A 24946-nucleotide genomic window follows, 5' to 3' on the forward strand; every position below is an offset into this window, starting at 1 on the left:
GTTTCTCTCTGGGGACAGTTCTTCATCTGCTGATAATGAAGGCATCTGTGCACCTGCACACGGCCATTCAGGTCATAGAATCAGTGGCACGCACACGCACACACACACACAAACACAAACACACACCAGAGTATCAGGCCATATGGCTATGGAGCTATTTCTCTCCTTGAAAGAGAGACACTTTTATAATGGCCATATTCTGCTCTTAACGCTGCTCTGCATTAATCAAAGGAGAGTAATGCACCTTTTTGGGACAAGGGGAGTGGCACCAAATGGGGCAGGAGATGGCTGCAAAATCACAGTAGGAAATGTTCAGAGGAGACATGCTGTGATTACAGAGAGATGGGTCCATTTGGCGAAAAAAGTGAGCTCTAATCTGCACCCCTGTGCTCTTCAGTTTTGACATCTCGCTTCATATGCTATCACTGTGGTCCTCTTTTCTCCCTGTCCCCATCATTCATCCTCTCATTATCCAAACCCTGCTGCTAGTGTGAGCCAGCGTGGCCCCCTTTGAGAACTTTGTTTTTTAAACTGCACTGACTTTCCGAGCCAACTCGTACAATCCAAATTATTAGCTGCTATGAATATGAAAGGAGAGCATTTGGCAGATTTGACATTCAACTACTCTGTCCAAAGGATCATTATGACAATCAGTCAAACTGATTTCTATCCTTTTTAGAGGTTTGTTCACACCAGCATTAAAATTGACAGAAACAAAATCAGTTCCTTCAGTGGAATCAGTACAGGGGTAAAGAAAACCCATGCAAGTTTTGTTTGCGTTGAGTTCAATGTTGTTGAAATCTAACATGTGAATTTGTGACATTGACCAACAGTATAATTTGTCTTTCAAGATGTATTGGAGGGAACTGACTGCATGATGAAAGCACAGTTCTGCATATGTCATTTCGTACTTACATTTCAGAACAGCAGTCGTACCAAAGAAGTGAAGTGAATGAGAAGTGAATAATGAGAGAAAGATTAAAGTGAATAATAAGACAGAGAGACACAGAGAATCAACAGACAAGCTTTCCTTACTCTGATGTTGTCGAAGGATTTCTTGTTAGTGACGTCATACAGGAGGAGTAGAGCTGGGGAGACAAAAGAAGAGAAACACATAGTGTGAGTGAATCTAAAGAATTCTAAATGTACTTGACTGTCATGGTGTTCAGAAAAAGACAGAGAACTGTGAGAATGTATAATAAGGCTGGAAAATAGGTGAGAGGTGAAAAAAACAACATAAAGAAGAACAAAATGGAAAACTGGTGCAACATCCTTTCAACCAAATTGAACATGAATCAAAACAGTGGCTTAGTGGAGTTCTTCATAAATCCTACATAATAAAGTGATGCTGAATCCATTCTTCAGTCTACTCATGATTTAATTAACAGCAGTTAACTGGGTTATTTGTTGGCAATGATGAGCAGGTGTAGCTGTTTTCATTTCCGGCTTTAAACATAATGGAAACCTGCAAATGAAATATAACTGTGACAAAGCCAATAATGAATACAATTAATTCAAACACTTTTATCCAGGAAACATTTATCTTAAATATGGTAAATACTGCCTTTCTAGGTTGTTATATCACTGCTTTCTCCCTCATGCACTGCAAAGCTAAAGGTGAGTAGCTGCATATAATTTAAAGACACTATGAACGTGTTTGTTATTTTTTACTGTCATTACCTCCACCACTATTTTCTCCTTGTCTATTAGCAAGGAATCCTGAAGTCTGTTTCTGGTGCATGAAATGATATAAACAACACTTAAAATTACTTATGGTTACATTTTCTTGATAAGCAGCTTGTTCTAGCCTGTGTAAATACCGACTCATGTTTTACTGAAGCAAAGGAAAAAGTAGCACGGCACTCTTAAGACCTCCAAGAGGTCATGGCAAACCCTGAGATGCTTCTGTTAGCATCTCCTTCCTAACATTCAGCATTTCTTCCTTAACTTTAACAAACTCTTCATACCAGCAGCAGTAAAACAACAGGAATGTTTAATTATTTATTTAAGTACAACAGGTAGGGAAGGGTGGGCATATTAGTAGACACAAAACAACACAAAAAAGTACTGCAACAACAATGAATGTTATGCTAACGTTGCAGTTTTATTTTCCATGCTAACGTTACTTGTGAGAAGAGAGGGTAGGTGCTTTTAACCCATGCTGCCAGTGGATGTTTAGGGACACTCACAGCTCATTTCTGAGTAACTTTCTGTAGTAACTAGTATTCTATCTTTCTGTAATTTGTTTTAGCATTCTTAGGCTACTGCTATTAGTTGCCTTTTTTTTTTTTTTTTTTTAAACTTGAATATGTTTCATGTTAGCTAGCCACATAGCCTTTGTTGTTGCTTTAGCTGTAGTTAACCGGAGAGATCTGTTTTGTTAATTAGTTCCACTGTGTAATGTTTATCACAAGTTTCTCAAGCTTATATGGGAGGAATTAATGAAGTGAAACTTTTACAATGGATTCCACTGTAGCTGGGTAAAGTACTAACCTCTAACATTTACTACAGCATTGGTATTACACCTGAAAACATAACTACACATGTGCATTGTAATTACTGCACTATGCTGTTGCACAGGATAATATCATCTCAGGTATTTTTTAGCACAAACTATAAAGCTCTGTCAGACAGAAAACTCATTACACCTACGTAGGCAATTGGATCTAATTTTCTCAGCTGGATCAACCTTCACTTGGAAGAATTAGCCTAAGCCTAATTACCTCCACAGCACATCTACTACTCCTACTGGATCTAATCCCTCCAGCCATCTTCTCCTTTACTTGCATTTGACTTCATCATCGTCTGCCTATTCCCTCCTCTTCACTTTCCCTCACTGTCCCCGACCCCCCAAATATGCCTGCATTAGCCAATCTATTTTGGACTAAGTCTTCTATTTGTTTATTCCAGCCAGACGAGGCCGCGAAGTGCGTTTAATGAGTTGTAATCACCGTGAGCGAGTCTGTCTCCGTCAAACTACGAAAACACATAGAACAAGCGAGAAAAGAGGGAAGAAAAAGAGACGGATGGTGAGAGGGATAAGGGATTTCCTCTGGCGTGGCACCTGTGTTTGTCAGCCACCAGAACACCAGAGCAAACCACAAGGCTTTCCTTCACCCTCCTTTAATCCAATTACATCTCGCCAAGAGCACAAGAGATGAAGCTTGACAACTTTGTCACAGTAAGGATGCAGAGAGTTTAGTTATCGGAGGCATTGTGGATGCAAAATAGTGTGAACAAGACAGAAATGACAACATTGAAAGATGAGAGAAGTCAAACTAAAGGGTGGAGGTAGAGACAGATAACTTAATATTTTCACTCAGAACCTTCACCTTTTTGTCTTTCTTTATGGTATATTTATGGTTATGAATTGGAGTCATTTGGAGTCATTGTAGGCAACTTCTGGGAGTTATGTCTTGACTTGTTTTTAATAGTATATAGTATATGCTATAGTATATTCACTTAAAAGTACATACAATGGGTTAGTAATATGTCTATGTCTCATAGAACAATGCATCTTTCACCTCCATGCACGACCCAAATGCAACCCATCAGCACACCAGTATTACACACACTATTAACTATTTGACTTTATGAGCCACTACCACCTTGACTAGAAAAGTTCCTGCAAGAAGGAAGGCAAATAGTGCGACATTGTGAAGTGATCCATAAAGAGCACTGCCATCCATCATCTCTCAAGATGATAATCTGAGTCAATAATCACCGCCTGACCTTGGCTGCTCTCCTTCCCTTGAAAATAAACAAGCAACGCATACAGACATACGCACACCAATGCAAATACACACAGGCTTGAAGTACACTGTTGAGTTTATCACTTTTGACTTTTAAGTTTGAAAAAATGATGATCCTAAAAATATACTGTCCTCAAGTAATTGACTACAACTCACAGTATTAACTGGTGGGTGTGGGAGTCAAGAGACCTCACAATATACATACAGTACAATGTACACTTCATAGCAACTTGTGACATTGTGACGTAACAAAAAATGCCACGAAAATTGTACATACATGTAATTGGTTTGTAATGTACTTATTACCATTTAATACTACATTTACTCTAATTTCAGTACAATTACAAGGGAAAGGTTGTTATTTTTAACTCACTACATTTACATGACATCCATACTTACTACATGAATGTGACATATGCAACATGATTAGCCATTAAAAGTTTATGCACTGCTAAACATTACACTACCCGACAGTATATTAACATTACTTCATCAGCCAGAAAACATGCTTGGAAAATACACGTATTTACTTCCCTACGGCGATTTAGACGAGATGATCAATATCCCCTCATCCTATCCTCATATCTCTCTGCTTAATTTGCAGCTATAGCCAGGAGACTGTTGGCTTAGTTTAGTATGAAGGGCAACTAGCCTGGCTCTGGTTAAAGATTAGACATTTACCCTGACCTTTAGTGCTCACTGATTAAGATATTATTTATCATTCATTTAATCTGTATATACACTATATATATATATATATATATATAGTGGTTGTTGTCATTAAACCAGCACGATTTTAAATTTAAAGGCATTGTACACACATTTTTATACTAGCTGGTTCCACTCTTTCAAGTATTATGCTAAAATGTGCTAATCCCCTGCTGATTCTTCCTTCATGTCATCTAATTCTCTGCAAGACAGCAAATAAGTAAATAAATAACTTGAATACTTCTGTAAATTATTACTTGCTGAACATTGACATGGTGATGTATCTACTATCTAAATGATCTAAGTGCCATTCCTGCCACGGCTTATAAATGATAATTTCAGAACTGGGACAGAAATCAAGTTTAAAATAGGGTCTCCGAAGTGACTTTCACAGGCTGAATTGATGAATGCATAATAAAAAACACTGCCAGAATATTTCCATCAACTTGCAAATGGCAGCTAAGCACCACTAGTCACTCTTCTGATCCATTAATGCCTGAAAATTACCAGCACACCTATGATTTCCACACTGAAGGCACCTGCTAATGACAAACCAGTGTGTGTGTATGTGTGTGTGTGTGTGTCTGTGTGTGATATATTTGACTGATGAATTTCACTTTATTCCTTCAGGCAAGTTGCTTCCCCCAGCATTGATGTTACTAGGGGGACAAAATGAGAGTGAGCGTCTGAAATTGCTACCGGCGTCCCCTCCCACCATCACCTTCATTATTCCAGTGACAGTTCCAGCAGTGGTTGTCATTTCTTCTTCTTCTTCTCCTCCTGCTAGCTAAGCATGACCCACGGGGCTCTACGCCATCCGTTTTAGAAAAAGGGGTGGATCAATCAAAAAAAACGACAAGCGGTTTCTACATTCCTCAGGCGTCGTGACAGCTGAATCCATTAGTGTTTGGAGTCTGTATTTCCAGATAAATGTTAAAGAGAGATGAACAGGTAAAGCACGTGGGATATGATAGCGGGATCGATATTTGAAGGTGATCAAGTGTGTCAAGGTAGTCAACAAGTTCAATGGAAAGTGTGGCTATGAGATGGCAGATGCATGGAAATGTGAACACATCACAAACTAACACACACTCTTTTGAGCTACCTCCCAACTCACTTCACACAATTGCCCAAGAAGAAAGCCTAAAAAATGCCTTTCACACCGACCTTGCACATCCATTTTAATATGCAGGAAGCTAGTAAAGTGTGTGAGTCTGTGAGTGTGTGTTTGTGAGAATGAAAGAGAGAGGGAGAGAGAGTTTGAAGAAAGATCACACACCTAAAACCTTTCCCTATAGTGGAGTAATACTGTTTTGTTTCTTAATGCCATTTACCCCGCTTTCTCCATCCTATCCGTTTACCTTCCCTTTCTTCTCACCTCCTTCTTTCCTATCACTCCTGTCATCCCTTCACCCTTCCTCCGCTTGTCTCTTGATCATGGTTTCCTCTGTCACTGTCCCTCTTCCTGTCTTAGATGGGGATACAGTACGTTTCGCCCCCACGAGCTGCTTCTGATTGCGGCCTACAGTCACTCATTAGTGATGAAAGCGGCAGTGACCCTGGACGACGGAATAGATAGAATAAAAAATGATGCGGGCGGGATGCAAAGAAGCAGAGCAGAGCGGTGACATAATGTAGGAAGAATTTCTATTCCTACGGTTGTCATTTGCAGCTATTTTTATGCTCCTGCGCCCCCTCTTGTTGTAGGTCATTGCAGCCATGTCGGTGGCATTTTGGCAAAGTTAGAAGTAAAGGACAAATAACTAACAAAAACCCGGGGCCCTATTTTTGTGCCGGTGCAGAATACGAAGCGCAGTGATGCACTGCAAATTGTTTCTTTCCTGGGGCACGCATATTTTCTTGGCTACACCATCCGCCTGCCCGGAGCAGAGCGCAAGGTGCACAGGTGGGTGGAGAGGTGCACACAAGATGAGAGGTTCATTCAGATGAGGCAACACAACCACATCTGTTTCTGGCCCAATACACTTGTACTTTGTTAATTTTATCCTCAAGAGCAAACTGAACACACTGAATAATGCTTTAATATAAATAAAGTGTTTTAATTAAATACTGTGAAACCAGCAGATGCATTTAAATCTACATTAAATGATGTGGTAATATCAGGAACATCAGTCCAGCAGTCTGCATTGATGTATTAATCTATAAATTAATATGGGTGATTCCTACAGTATCTGTTGTCCACATCTGTATTAAAAGCTTTACCTTCACTTTATTAAATCATGAGCTATTTGAAGGCAGCAGGACTGATATGGTGATAAACCTGTAGCCTCCGATTAGAGAAGTTCCCCGCCAGAGTGCAGTGCCATACGCACAGATGTTCACCGTATATACTTTCATTAAATCACCAGGCTGCTACATGATAACCACACATGTATCATGCTGGTTGGTTGTAATTGTATATTCCGCCGGTTTATGTGGAAGATATCTGGTTACCAGGACGCCAACTTCATTTTTAGCAAAAGTAGCGTTTCATATTTTATTCTTGAATGCATTACTCTGTTGTGTGGCATTAATTACTAAACAATGCGAGTATTAACAATGTGAGATACAGAGGAATTAAAAGTGAAGTAGCATCAATTTGACAGCTTCAACAAATTTGGTTAAAATGTATTTCTATTGTTGTTGTACTAATCAACTCTATTTGCTTCTGGCTGCAGATTTGTAATGCTGTGTGTTCACATCTTCCAGCATTTTAAAGCAAATTAGTGGAAAACAATATGTTCATTAACAAAAAATTGGTTAAGAAAAACTAAAAGGAAGAAACCATAACACGGTCATCTATGGGGAGTTTTTATCTGGATTGACTTGATCATACCAGGTCCAGGTGTATTTTATGCTTTCAGGTGACAATACTTTTTTGATATAACTATTTATTCTTATAACTATTACGTTGAACAAGTTGATCAAAGCTGTTTAACAGTTGTCTTCGCTACCACCAGAATACAGAAGGAGGAAGGCGCTGGTAATTCTCCTGAAGAAGTGTCTAAACCAGCTGTCCTGCTAGGCGTTTTCCACAGGTTGGACGTCAGCCTTGGACGTGGCACACTCATTTTTTGTCATTTTAGTTAAATCCAAACAGGGAGGTAGTTAGAGATGGGACCCAGCACTGTCGAAGAATGCTTCCTGGTCCTGCTGTCCGACATGTGGAAGGCTGTCGGCTCATTTCAGGCTCAGTCCCATCAATGTTTATCATAATGCATATGTTGAGGTGGGAGCTCTGAACAGAACATCCAGGGGATTAATACACAGGTCTATATCCTCTTGACCAGGTCTACAAAAAGACGCTGGTCACTCTGGTGTCCCCTCTGCTCAAAATCATCTTGACACTTGACATAGCATAGAACCCCGTCTCATACTCCTCTGGGGTGTTGAATCTTCACAGCTGCTGACTATTCTGCTGTTCAGTTACCATTCCACAACCCAGCACACTGTCATTTGGCTGACCCTGAGTATCCATAATGAAGGTCAACATGACATAGTCTGTTTCCCCAAGATAGCGAGGGCAACCTGTCACCAGCTGGATGGCCAAGATTTCTGGTGCCCTGTACCATGTTGTTTGCAATTGACACCAGCCTCAACAGCTGAAACAAGACGAGTAAGTCCAAAGTCAACTTGACTTTTATTGGCTGCTGCTTGAGGCCCACAATCATAACATTTTCTGGCTTTAGGTCTGCATGCATGATTCTCATCTATCTCAAATGGTACAGGGCTGTGGCCAACTGATGCACGACTTGACTCGGCTCTCTGATGGAAAGACCCTGGTTATTCCTGTATTCCATGTAAATGTTGTTTTTGAAATATTAAATGCCCTCAAGTGCTCCATTATATCTGTAGGCCCCTTTTAAATTTCTGTTTTTTGTGACAGATGGTGCCCTGTCCACTCATACACAGAACCCCTAATCCCCAAATTGATTTTTAGTTAATTCCCTGATCCAATTTCCCAAATTGGTCCGAAATACAACAATATGCTCATTCTCAGAAATGTCATCATCCACATTTGATGTCCCTCTGAAGACTTGAATCCTTTGGTTTCCGACAATCTGTGAATGGCCCAGCCCATGTTGAAGGCCATAACCTAGATTTAGTTCTCTCCTCAGGTCTATCTCCGACCCTGTAATAGAAGAGTCTTCACTCATCTGATCACAGTGCAATCATTTTGACCTTGATTTGCCAGGTGCTTCTTCTGTCCACCCTGCTCTTCTCCGCTCCTGCATCCTAAACTCTTCCCCTGCTGCTAAGTTAGCGGACGCCTATAGAGAGGGTCCCATCATGACCAGTATCAAGGCTGTACCATCTCATGTGAGCACAATTCTGTTTTGGCCAACCATGACTTTATTGCAACAGTCAAAACCAATATAAAAAAGCCTTTGGCCTCACTGTGGCTTAATAATAGTAATACTAGAGAAATAATGAGAGCATGCAGAAGGGCACAGCAGAGGTGAAAGTGGCATGAATTGCAGAACTCATTTCAAATTCTGAAAGATCTCTTGGATAAATACCAGCTGGCTGTTAAAAATGCCAGGGGTCAATACTCTTCCAATCATAATACTTTCTTCTGTTAAATCACATGCAAAAAAGGAGGTCATATTCTATTCAGGATTGAAGTTTGAAAAGAATTTACTTTTATTCAGTTGTATGTAATGCAACTACAGGCATCTTACATTAGCTAACCCTCAAAAAGCAGCATTTTTAAAATATCATTCAGCTCCAACCAGTACTGAAATCTTCCTCTGTGCTGTATTTTTACTGAGCTTGTCCTCGTAGTAGGGGTCACTCAGGTCATACAACTCTTTACATTGTTCTACTTCAACTTCAATTAATCCATATTGATCTTGCCTAGTTTGGTTTTGGTAACAGTTTTCTATTTTGTTAGAAAGAACGGATGAATTCGGCAAATGAATTCTGACCAAACCCACAGATCTGTCCTCTCTTTGACAACCAGAGTCATCAAGGACTAAGCATACTGCTTCCATGTCTGGTGTAGCCACTTTCATTTATTATAATGGAAGCATATGGTTCTAGTATCCACTACGGAAGCAGTCCGCTTACAGTCAATGTAATTTCCCCGGGAAGTAATGGAAACTATACCATGTGTGCGTGTGTATCGGGGCAGAAAGGATCACCAAATGCCACATGCATGTACCTACACACGTGTATATGTGGCTGAATATTTCCAACCAGGAGGTTGGTGGTCTGTTTCCTGCAGTTGATGTTTATCAGATTTGCATCAGATGCTCAAACCATCTTAACTGTCTCTTTGCAACACAAAGGTGCAGCAGGTTTGCTACACGCCACCAATCTACCTGTTGATCTCACCCTCATTTCTACACAAAACCCCAAGAGATTTAAACTCCTTCAGTACTGTGCATTTGAGGATAATCTGTTTTTGCTTTATAGCACAAAAGTAGACAAGGAGGCTTCCAGATAATGTAGATTTTCCAGTTTTGGAGTAGCACTTTGGCACATTGAGTTTTACTATTATGTTTGGGTTACCAATGTTTCAAATTTATTAATGCGAAACCACTTTTTCCCCTCAGTTTGGAATACTGAATACTGCACCGCCCATGAGTCTGGCATAATGTTAAAGCTGTAGTTGTTGAACGGGAACAAAACTTTTTTTCCCTTTCATCTTGGTTAGGATGATGAGGTGTTTAAATTATGCTATCCAACACTGAGATGGAGCAGGACATTTTATGGGCTGAAAAATAATGGCTCTCTGGTGGACAAACTACATAATGGCAAAATCGTTTCAAATTACCTAAAACACATATTTACTTTGTACTGCAATTCCGTCCATAAATGGTGATACTAACATACTTGTGATAAGCTACTAATAAATCAGTGGATTTATCCATCAGTCAGCTACAGCTTTTTTCAAATATGGATAGAAACAGCCATGAATACCTCTCAGATTTTCAAAAAGCCAGAGTGAGTTAGTCTTCTATATTCTTGTGGCAAAAGGGTTGGTGGAAAGGTTTGAGAAAAATCATCCACCAAAAGGCATAATTTCCTTTACTGTCTAATGTGATTACAGTGATTATCGAGACGAAACTGACAAAAACATTCATTATCAACAGCGTTAAATTGAACTGGTGTGTATTCCAACGAGACTTGGCCTCACAGTCATAACCCCCTCTCCACCTCCTGGTAACTAAGAGGCTTAGGAGGGATGGAGGCCATTAAAGGGAAATGAAGCAGCTAAAGCACCTCGTTTCTGGACAATACAACCCTTTCAATCATACAGCACCATTTGGAGCCGTCATCTGTTATGTAGCTATTACCCGTTCCATGAAATCTTTTAACTCTGTCAGTGTTTTTTTCTTTTCAAATTCATCAAGTCGGGTCTCTTTCTGCAATAAGGTAATCGGGAAGGGAATTGGAGGAGTTTCGCTTCAAGCTGTGATGTCGGCCATTTATGCCATGATACAAAGTGGCTTATTCAATAGAGTTAAAAGGTAGTTATAGTTTTTCAGGGACAGTGATTCCTTAGAATTATGACATTTCCACCATTACATTAGTAACAGCATGCCTGCAAAGCATTTCACATGACAGATAAATGCATGAAGGGGCTGGGATAAAACCACTCACTCTCTTCCATTACCTGAGCACACTTGACAACCTTGAGTTCCATTCTTCTTTAATTCCTCCAATACTCATTCCAGTGTGCTGCCTTCTATTGAGGCATAATGCCACTTCATTACACCTTGAGCTTCTATTGAAAGCTCTACAGTGATTTATCTCTATATTTTCATTAAGAGTCTAACACAGAATTAACAGAGTTCACTATGTACCTCGGTTTTGGGGTCAGGGTTCGGTACATTTTCAAACGCGTTCTTATGTGTTTATAGTCATTCTGAACGCTTTCACTCAAAGGGGGAGTGAAAATCTGATCATCACAGAGTGGGGAGGGGGTTGAGGAGATGCTATATTGTTTAAATACAAGGATAATGGTGTATATTTTAATAATATGATGGCAACGACTCTACATGGGCATTAGTATCCAGGGTAACCAGGGTAACTTGGATGGATTTCAAAGTCTAGAATTATTGTTCTGCATGTCGGAGTAAGTGGATTATTCAACAATTTTGACATACATTTTTGGGTTAGGAATCATACCAAGCCGAGGAAAATCACATACCGAACTGAACATCCTATATTGAGTGGTTCAGGATGAATACACAAACCCTTACCCCCCTAGTTTTTATTCATCCTGCCTTCATTCTCTACATTAGTTGATTCAGCCCTTCACCTTTTGTCTCTACGGTGCTTCCAGCCCGAGCCTAGCTGGAGAATGATGAAGGCTAGTTGTCTGCATGTCTGTACTGTTCTCTGACTGCTTTGTTCCTCAGGACCTCACACTTTCTTTTCTTGACTAAATAAATTATGTTTAACTTACCAAGTATGTCCCTATCCTCCTCCTCTCACACTGATGCCTGCATCAGGTTTATGTCTCTATCTCCCCTTCATGTCTACCTCTTCTTGTTTCTTGTCTCCCTCACTGAGTCTGCTTTTCCTCTTTTTTAGCACCCCATGGTTTCACTCCATGCTGTGGATATGACAAACTGTCAGCTCCGTTTGGGGAAAGGAAAAAAAAGAAAAGAGTCTGCAGCTGGTTTCTGGACCCAGCTGGACCACCGCACTTCACAGCGGTCTCTGCACCAGATGGGCCTGGCAGATTGCACTGGGCTCACTGCATCCAACAGCTCATTTGCTCTGATTGTCTGGATCTTCTTGGGCTCTCATTACGGGCTTAATGGCAGTCGAGTTTGGGGCCAAAGCTGAATAAAACAAACAGCGATTGCTATCCGGGGGCAAAGTAGCACTTTGGAGACATGCCTTGCTCTCCCACAAGAACTACTGAGCTCAACCGAAGCATTTTCTGCATTTAACCCCTTAAATACCACAGTGTTTTTGAAACAGAGGTGTCCAGCAGCAATAGCAAAACGCACGCTATTAAAACAAAATGTTGGTTTGTTAAGATGTTGGGATTATTTTCATAGTCCGTCGTTTTCCATCAGTTATTATTAGATGGTACTCACCAAAGTAATGTCTAGGATCAGTAATCACCAGCTTAGTATACCAATAATTGTATCCATATTGGACAAATTTGCACCTCTGGATTTACTGTAGCAATATCATCATTTAGGTCCAATGTAGGAAGTAGTGCGCTCATCATATAGCCAGTCTAAAAGTTAAGGTGTGGATGTCGGGGTGGTTGATGGGTGTGTACTGCCTTTGACTTTCATGCAGGAGAGTTGAATTTGCATGGACCTAAAATGAATGCTTTCTTTTTTATTGATTAGGGTTAGGGTTACATTAAAACATTTAGAGAAATGAGAATTGTCTAATACCAAAGTTCTTGTCTAGAGATAAGGTTGGGGAACAGCTCGATCGTCTGCAAACTGTGATGGACTTTTAAAGCAAACAGTTTGGGAAGTAATTCTACAGTTCATTCATTTTTAACTGTATTGGGTTAGGGTTAGGGTTAGCATCGGTTCACACATGGTACCAGTCTCCAGCAGAGAGAAACAGCCCTCAAAATGGGATTATGAACTCCAATAGATGATGACTCATTTGTTGCACAGTCATCTATATTAGCTTTAGTAGTGACATAACCGGCTGTTTGGAGATGTTTCTGTTACTCCGAAAAATCCTGGCAGACTGTTCACTTGACATTTTCATCAAGACTTTCAGACGGTTTTCAGTTTGGCACCTTATGTGCTCAAATCTTTTTCTTAACTCGCAGCAGATGGAAGTGGAGCTGCTCAGCAACAGAAAACTTTGGCTATAGTGAGGAGCTCCCAAGTAATATCTCTGACTGAATGACATTGAGCCAGGGCATACGTGCCTAGCAAATCTTCTCTGTGAAGATGAAAAAAAAAAACATATTCAAGAAATACTAGTGAGCAAAATCTAGAGCTAACAAAGCACTTGATGCTTACTTGACAAATTGAAAATGGACTTCATTCTCTGTACATCATTTTGATAGAACTAGAAATCCAAAAAGGATAAATCATGTTTACAGATCTGATGTGTATTTGAAGTGTATATGAATCACTCAAGAGTTACTGACTTTCTTTCTACCTGTCGAAGTTCACAAATGAGGCAGAGCTCTACATTTCAAAGTCCGAGTCACGAAATACTGTCCATTAGTTCACAGGAATCGACAGCTTTCGTGACAGCTGCATTCGAGCTACAGTCTCTCCCCTGCTACTGCCTGTCAGACTCAATGAGCTTTATTTAAAAGTCAGTAACAGACGGACATCTCAGAGGAATGGTTGGAGGCTCCCCGGATGCCTTGTTAAAGATCAGCGAGGGTAAACTGTTGCGCTGACAGATCAGAGAATCACCGGGCAACTGGCCAGCAGCCACACACACAAACACACACAGGTACACAAATTCAAAAAAAAAGAGAAAAAGTATGCGCGTAGTTGTAGATAACAGACACACATGAAATTCTATACATGTACCCACCATTTAAAACACATTTACACAGTTATATAACCTGCACACACACACACACACACACACACACACACACAGACATACACACACACACAGTTACACAGGCATTATCTCAAACTGGAATCTCTTCAGCAGCATACGAAATAGCACCGTAATGGGTGGTTGTGGTGAATGTGTGTGTCCTGTTGTATGTTATGTGTGTGTATGTGTGTCCCTGTGTTTCACAACACCTGCTCATTCAGGTTGGCCTCGGGCACATTGTGTGTGTCTATACTCGTGGGGTTGTTCAAGATATAATTGACACACACACACACACACACACACACACACACACACACACACACACACACACACACACACACACACACACACACACACACACACACACACACACACACACACACACACACACACACACACACGGGAATAGCTCATAGATATCCCACCCCCCCACTATGCTAGAGGCAGGCTCATTTTTCCACCCAGTGGTTAGCCTCTAGCTTGACGGAACTTGCACATCACAGAGCCTCTGGTGAATGCCTGCACACACACACACACACACACCAATTTATCCAATCAGCTGTAACTTGAGTTTTTTTTGCAACACCAAAATGGAGGAACTGGGATATTGCTGCTGTCAATCAAATAAAACAACAATCACAACAAATGGACTGTTTGGCTGTGTTAGGAGAAAATACAAAAGGTAGAGGGGGAAGTATGTCAGTCCCAATCAAGCAGACTCAAACACACACACAAACACAGAGGAATCCTACCATGTGCATCGCGGTAGTAAGCATGTGTAACACTCCGGAAACGCTCCTGACCAGCAGTGTCCCAAATCTAAAAAGGAAGAAGAGGAAATCTGTAACATCATCATCATCATCATCATCATCATCATAAGCAACATAAAGCATGTCTGTATGAACCATCTTCACACAACCATGCCCAGTAGTTAATCACAAACCATTCATAATTTAGCAAACTTCATTAGGCAAGTATTCAGCTTCGGATTCTCATACAAGCCGAAGCAGCATGCATGAGACTGTAGTAGGAGCGACTTGACATTAAAGTCTGGAAGGTGGTGTCTTTTTTTTCTAAACAGTCCTAAACCAAAAATGCAAGAGGTACAGGTGTAAGGAATGGGTTAATAGTGTGGTTATCTACTCTAACATTTTTTCTAATCATATGTATAGGAATAATTAGCCTTACAATGCAAAACAAGAACAGTATTGCTATATCACCATGTCTTCTACATGGAACATCTACTGGTGAGGATCATTACTTTTTGCCCAGGACATGTAGCATAAACCTCCATCTCCAGCGTGACATAGCCTATGTAGCCAAAAAGTGTATAGTCAATGTAAGACCCCTTTTCATTATAATATGTGTCAGTTGCAAACAATATGAAGTCAAATGGAGCCAGCGTTCAACACTAGCTAGTGGAGCTAACAATAGCTTAATAACTGGCTCCAGATAATAAAATTTGCCAGCAGTTGTCACTTCAGCTGACTAGAAATGAGAAGCCTGCTTCAGTCTACTCATGCCAATTGAACTATTTTCTATCAGCACATTCATTCAGAACTGCAACGTTCAAGTTTTCTGCCACACTCATCACAAGGACACAATAGGCCACTGATTAACGCTATTTTGCCTCAAGGCTGAGTTACTTCTGCTTTGTATTACAGGATATCACAGTGACAGACTCATTAGAAAGGTAATGACACTGCCACTACATTATAAAAGGACCTTTACAACACATCTTTATCTGAAAGTGTATGTGTGATTCCTTTATGCGCTACCTCTTGGTTTGTTTTATTAGTAGTAGTAGTAGTTTTTAATGAATAACTTAGGAAGCCTTGAGAGGTCAAACTATTTAGTATCTCAAAATAATCTTAATTTCAGTAGGGCCGTGTAGACATTTTCCATTCTCTTAACCAGCACCATTAATCATGTCACAACCTCTCAGATTTATCTTGCAGCCTATTGGGGTCCCTATCTTGGGAACAACCACAACAACATATTTGTTTTAGCTGTATGTCTTCAATGAAGTTAAACTTAATGATTAAACATATTCATTCAGATAATTATAGACATTTTCTTTCCATAACCTTAACCTTAGAGGTTTTTAGTTCTTAAGTTGTAAGATCAGTTGCTAGACATGCAATGACAACATATTTTGTTGCTTAGTTTGGACTTTTGCTGTATCCCCACCCAATTTGGAATGACACAGTCCATCAGTTTAATGTGATCTGCTCTGACATTGAGGGCATGACTCCTTCCACCATTTCTCTAGCCTGTAAACCAGACAAATCTGCTGAGCTCATGTTTTATTTGCTCTGGCCTTCGACAAACTCAGATAGATATCCACCCGTCCTGGTCCATGACTGGACAATCACAACTATTTTTCTAAATGTGTGGGGATGTTTGGGGGTATTCCCACATCCCACGTGTCACTCAGTGTTACATCACATGTTTTGTTGCTCTGTATCCAGAGGCATTTTGGCCTGCACTCTTTGGAAATCATAAATGAACTGAGACGTTCTAATATGCATTAGGGAATTAGTGTAGCGATGCCAGAGTGCCATTTTTCCATCCCTCCATTAGTCACTAACCCAACAAGCTTTTTTTTTCTTTTTCTTTTTTTAAAGTTGTGTAATAGATCTAATTACTCGTTATGGTGCCTCCATTGGGCCAATTAGTTTTTCTTTTTTAATAACACAGCCAAACACAGCATCATCCTTTTTGCTCAAAATGAGAGCAGCAGCATTCTTACATAATGTTCCAATTACACTGTTCTGTGTTGCAATTTTGAATAGGTTAGAAAGTATGTCGACACAAATGCAAATTCCATTAAACCCGCTCCTGAGATATCACCTGAAATATCACATTTGACTGATGGTGTGATTGATGAACATAGATCTATTAAAGATGAGAAAGATGAAGGGAGAAAGAGAACGTGAGCGTTGTGTAATTAAGGTGGAAAAGTAATCAGACAGTATCTAATACTGTTTCTTAATGATGGGGCTTCATCGGCTTCTCTGTCTGCCCGTGTCTCTCGCCGATAACTTCCAGGCTTGATAATCTGATGGAAAGTCTCCTATTCCCTCTAGTGTCTTCAGTCAGGCAGAGCAGCAGGCTAATTGACTGATAGAGATTAACCGAGGCCTCATTAAGTCATCGTTTGGGCTTCTTCGCCCTCCCACAGCAGGCAATGAAGATGTATGGGAGGTATTTACGCCTGGGGAAGCAGTTGCTGGTGATTTGTAATCAAAAAGAACGCACACATACCCTCACCTTGACAGACATGAAAGCAGACTCTATTTAATAAGAAAAAGTGATTCATTTTTCTTCTTACCTGCAGTTTGACCTTCACAGCATCAATGGTCATAACTTTATTCTGAAAGACAAAAGGAAAGAACATAAATTCCCAAAATTAATTATAATCACAAATGTGCAGACACAGAAAGCAAAGCAACAGAAACAGAGAAGGGGAAAAAGCTTCAAAAGTGATAAAGATACTTGACACGAGTGAATGAAAATAGCTATTTAAAACAATACAGAGGCATCAGAACCAGACTAAATGATGCTTTTAGGCCCTGCTGAAGGGAAATGCTCTTGTTTAAAAAGTCTAAATGAATCTTCAACAGCTTAGAAAGTGAGTCCAGAGGCGTATTACCAAGCTGATGTGTTATGGTTGGCTTTTTATGACCACAGTTGGTGTAATAAGAGGCTTGGCCTCTGCCGTGAGGCTCCCTTTCATCGCTGTGATTTTGTCAGCACACTTTGCTATCTATGGGGTTTGGGTTTTTTTTTTTTTTTTTTTTTTTTACAAATGCACACACACACACACACTCATCTTTTGTTGTGATGAAGACCTTTGTTTCAGGGAGTTGCATCATTTACCAACCACTCTAGCTGCCAAGCATTTTAGCCTACCGCACACGCAAACACACTCACAATAGTTTTCCGATACCTCTGCAAGATAACTGGTTGCACTGATGTTTTCACAATGACACACAGTAAATGGTCACCAATTGTAGCAGCACCTGGATGATTTTCTATTATTTGACTAAATAGAGAGCAGATATAACTTAACCATCTATCATAGGTAGATGCGATAATACTGTCAAACAAGATGGATGAGCACACAGCTTTGGTCAGGAGCCAGTGGGAATATCAAAAACCCTGTCTTATGTGTCCCACAGAGATAGCAGCAAATATGCACCATGGTAGCAGGTTCTGAAATGGTGCAAGCGCAACACCTGCTTTTCTCTGCCGTTTTACCATAGTGTGAAATTCTTATACATGTTTGAGTTTATGTTGAATTTCGAAATTTCTTTTATCCTGATCCTGGTCATCCAATATCTGCGTGGTACTGTAGGTCAAAACAGAAAAGATGCTTGAGTTGCTGTGAGTAAGTGCTTAGGGCGCAGAATTTGGTATTCAGTCCTGTGCTCTGAGTTCTCCGTAGGGCAAAAGATGAAGACTTCTGAGAGCTCTATGACTGCATAAGATGATTCATTTGTTTTTGTTGCACAAGGCAAAATCCAACAACTGTTTATCCGATGAATCATTAAAAGGAAGAGTTTCACATTTGGGGAAATGTGTTTAGCCACATTCGTTAACAGATAGCCGGATTTTGTTACCTTTGCACACAGACAGGCTAGCTGTTTCCCCCTGCTTCCAGTCTTCATGCTAAGCTGAGCATCTCCTGGCTAGTTTCATATTAAACTGAAAGATATTACATTTCCCACATTGTAAAACTTTCCTTCAAGAGCCGTTACTCACTCTAAAATGAGAAAATAATGTCTTTCATAAGTGGGAGTAGAGAGGAAACAATTAAAGCTGAAATTAAACCTAGAATTAAGGATTTGTAATGAGATTACCCCTCCAGGCGCATTGTTTTTCTGTAGCTTACTGTTTCTTTAATATGTACAGCGAATATGGCACATTGTAAACATATCCATCCATGTCCATCATAAGTCAGCAACTAAGAAACTGTGTATACATGTTTAAGTCCCTCTCTGGACCCATTGTTGTGAATACAAGCCCCCCTTTTTTGGCAGATCTTGTGCTTAGGTTGCAATACTCATACAACCTTAGACCAGAGCTGAGGATATGTACTGCTTGGGGACAGAAACTGAAGTTAAATGGTAATGGAGGAAAAAGGGTAGAGAGTAAATGTGCTGACCAGTTGTCCAGCTACTGTTCCATGGATGTTTGTGTACATTTATGGCCCAAGAGTGTAAAGAAAATGTGACAGAGGAGACAAGAAGGCAACAGTCCAATGTCAATGAAGTACTGACTTCATTTTCTGTTTATGGTTTTATTGCTAACAAAAGAAAGGATGGTTGTGAAGAGAATAGCCAAAGTGTATAGCGCCACAATGCTGAAGAACAATACCCAACAATCACAGGACATATACAGTGACTTAAAAGTTGATATGAAAAGATCAAAATAGGAGTGTAGTCCAACTAAAAGTGACACCTGGTCAGGAGACTGTATCAAAATCCCAGATGACAACCTAAAAGACAGATCGTTCCGAGTCTCAAAAGAAACAGGAAAGGATCTACAGCAGAGAATGTCCAATCTGTTTCCTCAGTCTTAACAGCAGAGAAACTGAAGTTATGATGGCTTTTCACTCACAGATAATAAAGGTGTTTTCAATGAGGTGGCATCTCAAGGCCTTCAAACACAACTAACTACAGCAAGCAGGTCAGACAAGAAGAAATCATCTCCAATAATGAGAAAAGGAGGTTCAATTTTGTATATGTTGGAAAGCATGACAGCATACCTATAAGAAATGACATCCTCTTTAACATAACTGAAGTTGATTGGATTGAAAACTGAGTAAAAAATCACTGGCTTCAGAAACATTGCAGGCAGCCAGATCTCCAAAGGGCTCGTAAGAGTTTAAAAAAAGCAAGATAATCACAAAAAGAAATGAAGCTTAACTTATTTGGTCACTGCTTTGTGCTGTATCACATGCCCCAAGAGTTCCTTTTGGTGGTGATAAAGATCTCTCTATAAAATAGTCGTGACTGTTCAATAGTTCAATAGCGGATCCAAAAACAGTTTGAAGCCTTGAGCAATTCCCCCCATCATAACTCCCTTCATTCCTAATGCATTTCATCCATATTGCATGGGATAATGTGAGTTCTACTTAGTTTACCTAACAAATGGGAAACACTTAGCTTCTCCTAAGTCTCATTTCCTTTTTTTTCTACTGCAGTAAGACATATTTACTGTATGCCTGGAAAGAGTAACTCTTCAAGGGCAGCCTCTGGAGGGGGAAAAAAAAGAAAAAAGTTAAAGTGGAAAACAATTTATTCCCATGGAGCTCAGGAGATGCAGAGCAGCTCACTGAAATTTACATGTATATGGGTAAGAAACCATCATTTCCTCCTGATGCTATATAAATTGCACCATAACCGCAATCTCAGCCATTTAATGAGTGGTGAGTTATTTACGGAGCATAACTTTTGTTTGATTTCTATAAAAGCCTAAAAGGGAAGAGAGGGCAACACCAGATGGTAGAGCTCCCTTCCACTAACATCAGGGTTATAAATAATGTTTTATTATGGAGGTGCCTTGCCTGGTCTGAAATTTAAAAAAGGCTTCTGCTAAAGTCAGAAGAAGTCATACCATTTTTTAAAAATATATTTGGTTTATTAATAGCACCCTGATGCCTACTGATTAAAACACATACCAAATAACTGAAATGTCCTTGGCTTGAATCCACCTGTAGACCTCTGTTGCATGTCACCCCCCATGACTCCCTCCCTTCAATTCCTGTCATCTCTCCACTATCCCTATAATAAAGGCAAAAAAAAGCCCCAATCGAGCACTACAACACACAACAAAGGCATTTAATAGTAAGGTGATTGTTTAAAGCTGCTGTCTAGTAGGTACATTGATTTTGAGATGAGACGTGTCAGGATATTTCTGGTTCATCTCAGCAGGCGCCCGATTCATCAACCAAATTACACATCCACTGCATAGTTTTATCGGTATGATGCAACATCCAGAAGAGATATTACCTTCCGAGTTTTTACAAGTTGGGGAGAAAAAAACCTCTCTCCCTTTCTGAATGATGAATGACCTCAAACTGCACCACATGCCCACACAGCACATCACCGTCCCCAAAATGGGCAAAGGTAGGAAAGAGGGTACATTGTCAGTCCCTGTAATAACTGCACAGGTCAGAGGTCCCCACTTGGTTGCTGGGCATGTTCACTGTAATGATAAGACTGCAGTGCTCAGGGAAACTCAGGGCACTCTCAACCAATAAACAGTCGGTCTCTTAGAAAGACGTGTCCTAAGGGAGATGCAAACAGTGCTGCAAACTGCTCTTGTAGGAGAGTGTGTCGTTTTACTGACAACTCAAACAGTCCAACCTTAGATGTTCATGGCATACTGGAAATAACACAACTGATCCCCTGCCTGCCAGAGTGAGAAAAAGAAGTCCAGAAACACTATATAAATGCACATATACTCACAAGGGATGAGTTGTGTTAACAACATTTTGGTGAACTTGTGAGGAACATTTTTCAATGTACTAAAACTGAAAAATGATCCTCTTAAATTGCATGAGGCAAACACTGTTTGACAATATGTGTAAATGAAAGTTAAAAAATCCCACATGTAACAGGGGTTGGAGGGTTACAGGTGCAGCAATTCCAAAACAATTTGCTGCATTTTGGCTCAACCACCAAGGGGAACTGTTTGCCTTTTATTTTAGCAGTCCAGGAGCAGATGTTTCAGTTTTTTAACCATTATAAGTAACCAGTAGTTTTTTGTTTTTTTCTTTTCTTTTTGGAGTAATTAGTGGTTTGATGCAGTGTGCAGTTTTGTTCGGTTCATTTATGCAAGCCAGAGTGTTGCGGTGACAAACAGTGTTACTAATGTTTTACTTCACACTGAAGAAAAGATGATACTAGCGTTGTGTGTAGGCTGTTTACATAACTGTGAGTCCACTATACCATCCTGCAGGATACAACCTATCAGCTATCAGTGAGTACATACAAATATGTGAAGCAGTGTCTTTCTAGAGTTTAAAGTATTTACAGAAATGCAGGATTTTTTTTTCCCAATGTGGTTTTGTTGTAACCATGAATGTATTTTTTTACACTGTTTACAATGGATAGTTGCAATGTCTGAAAATCAATTTCTTAAATCCTATGTATTATAGGCAACCTGTACATAAACATGATTTGACCTTGTCAATAAGACTGGTTGTTACCACCCTTTACATCTTCCCCTAGTTCTATTATAATATCTTCAGAGTGTCATTGTCACTATTACTCAACATAAAATATAAACGGTTAAGAATATAGACTAATAAATCAACAGCTGTATGTGGCACAACACTGAATTTCAAGTCTCATGTCTACGGTTTTCTTGGATGTGGAAAACAAACACAGCATCTCTATCTGTTTTTTGTTTTTGTGGCATACAAGGACAAGTTGTATGTGAACCACACACCTGTAACTATGTACACAAACCCTCCCACACAAAACAAAGGATAGGGCTCGAATCTATCAAGTGTCACAGAGCAGAAAAAACGTTCGATCAGTCCAAAAATGGTTAGAATACGGAAGAGCATTTCATTAACGTTCTTAACTCAGGAAGATTCCTATCTCTTCTGGTATTTAGGAGAGCTCTAGGGGTGTCTTAACCTGTAAAGAGCTACTAGGAGATGGTGTTCAAGCAGAGATATAAAATGACCGAATAATAAAAGAAGAAGAAAAAACCCATTCTGGTTAACATTTAATTATTTTACACTAACTTGTGCATAATTTAAGAGAGTGTGTGCTCTCTCTGTATACAAAATAAGGTCCAACCAATCTTACAACAGGAAAAAGGGTATGTTGCAACTGATGATTGTCTGTCACAACCAAGAATTTCACCAGTACTAAGTCAATCTATGACAGCTCTTACAGCTCCCTAGATAACTGCATATTCATTCATTTCGCTGCATTCATGCAAACTGTGGGCTCATCATTTATTTAAAATTGCCTATGGTGGAGTGATATTCGTGTAAATGAGAGGTATATTGTATGTATTTGCTAAGACTGGGTGACATTACAGAAATAATTTGTTTATACCACCTAAGAGCACATAAGTTAACAAGAAGTGTTGCTGAAAGTAGGATTGGACAGTGGAAAAGGTCATGTTTCTTTTCTTACATACTTTTAAACATGGTTCACCAATTTTGCCTATATCCTCAAGAAAGTTTCATCCAATGTTGCAAGCAACACTGAGTCTAATTATTACCCTTTTGATTACATACATGTGAATGTGTGTGAAGTGTATTCTTGGTGTTGCAGTTGTCTCATACAAGTAGAATTCCATCTTAACATGCATAAAAAACTATTCACACTTGTACTTTTGAGTCCGTTATACTAATCTATAATTCCTAATTAAGACCCACAGCAAAATCTTAGTGCTGGGTGATATAGACAAAATCAAACCTCACAATATTGTATTTTTATTAGTATTTTATATTTATTTTGGGGTTTTTTTGCCTTTATTTTGATAGTAACTGGCAAAGATTCCTACAGGAAACAGGGAGAAAGAGAGGGGAATGACCCGCAGCATAGGTCCCTGGCCGGATTAGAACCAGGGACGCTATGATTATGTTGCATGCGCTCTAACCACTCGACCACCAGGGTGCGCCAAATATCACAATATTTTTGACCAAATACCTTGATATCGATATTGTGATAATATTGTACGAACTGTGCTTTTACAAAATATTTAGACAATTACATTTTTGATAAATAATCATCAGTAATATGGTTGAAATAACTCAGTGTGTAATGGCAAATAATAGAACAGCTAGACCAGTCTAGTAAGTACAGACAATTGAATTGACTATACTGTAATGTAACTTATACCATATCGCAATATTATGATATCCAACATCTAAGAAGATATCTAGTCTCATATCATGACATTGACATAATAGTGATATATTTCCCAGCCCTAATTTTAATGCTAATCAATTAAAGATTCATTGATCATAAACTAAAGTACTGGGAAGATGTAAAGACAGTTCAAAACATCCTCCCTTTGGAAAAATATCCTTTGCTGTGAAGATGCAAAACTCCAACTGAAGTACAACACACACACACACACACACACACACACACACACGCACACACACACACACACACACACACGCACACACGCACACACGCACACACACACTCCTGCCCTTTGTCTATCTCTCTCTCTTACATATAAGCAGTAATCTGCATGACTGCACAGGTAATGATTTTTCAATAACCTGAGGCTCCATTTCCATCTCATCTCCTTTCATCTTCTCTCCTGACCCCACTCTTCTTCTCATTGTCTCCTCAATCCCTTCACTTACTCTCTTTTTCTCACTCTTTTTCCTTTCACGCTCTCGTGAAGAGCTCTGAACAGTGCTGCCCAAAAACAAAAGAGATGAAAGTAGAGACCAAGGGGGAAAAGGAAGTGTTCGAAGGTAGAATAAATTCTAAGAAGTTTAAAAAGGTGCAAATTAAGAGTTTCTAGTGTGTAACTATGGGAGATTGTCTTTCTTTTTCTCTCCATGTACAATATCTCTATTCACAGAATCTGTTGCTTTTAGATTAGTTCCTTTCCTTCTCAACAGTGTTATGAGGCAAACGGCCATCTGTTACACCAGAAAACTGCAGTCTCTGATGGTCGATTTTTGGAAGAACACACACATAACTCAGGAAATAACAAGCCCTCTGGTCAGACAAAAGAAAACAAAGTGTTAAGTGACTGTGGTCCAGCCTACAGGCACCTTGAACACAATCCAAATTAGATTACAGAGATTCAGGTCAAAGCAAGCCAGCTCATTAGAATACAAAGCGCTGTGCTATTAGTATTCATTGAAGATTGTAGCTTGTTGTGTTGCTGTTTCAATCTGTTGTCTTTAATTGTACTGACAATAATTTCATGTTAATGTTCATACATTTCACTCCAACACAATCAAGTGATGAATG

At 39.6% G+C, this 24946-nt stretch overlaps 1 protein-coding gene across 1 annotated transcript in view; it reads right to left on the reverse strand.

The window, feature by feature from the left end:
* LOC134003343 (ras-related protein Rab-26) overlaps positions 1 to 24946 on the reverse strand; it is an 88038-nt gene that overhangs the window by 36215 nt on the left and 26877 nt on the right. Inside the window, exons 3-5 of the mRNA XM_062442506.1 lie at positions 17302 to 17343; positions 14720 to 14786; positions 1036 to 1088 (exon numbers count right to left, since the gene is read on the reverse strand). Coding sequence (XP_062298490.1) covers positions 1036 to 1088; positions 14720 to 14786; positions 17302 to 17343 — 162 coding nt within the window. The remainder of the gene's footprint in view (positions 1 to 1035; positions 1089 to 14719; positions 14787 to 17301; positions 17344 to 24946) is intronic.

The sequence above is a fragment of the Scomber scombrus genome, chromosome 21 (genome assembly GCF_963691925.1).
Source record: "Scomber scombrus chromosome 21, fScoSco1.1, whole genome shotgun sequence".
In the NCBI taxonomy this organism is placed as follows: domain Eukaryota; kingdom Metazoa; phylum Chordata; class Actinopteri; order Scombriformes; family Scombridae; genus Scomber; species Scomber scombrus.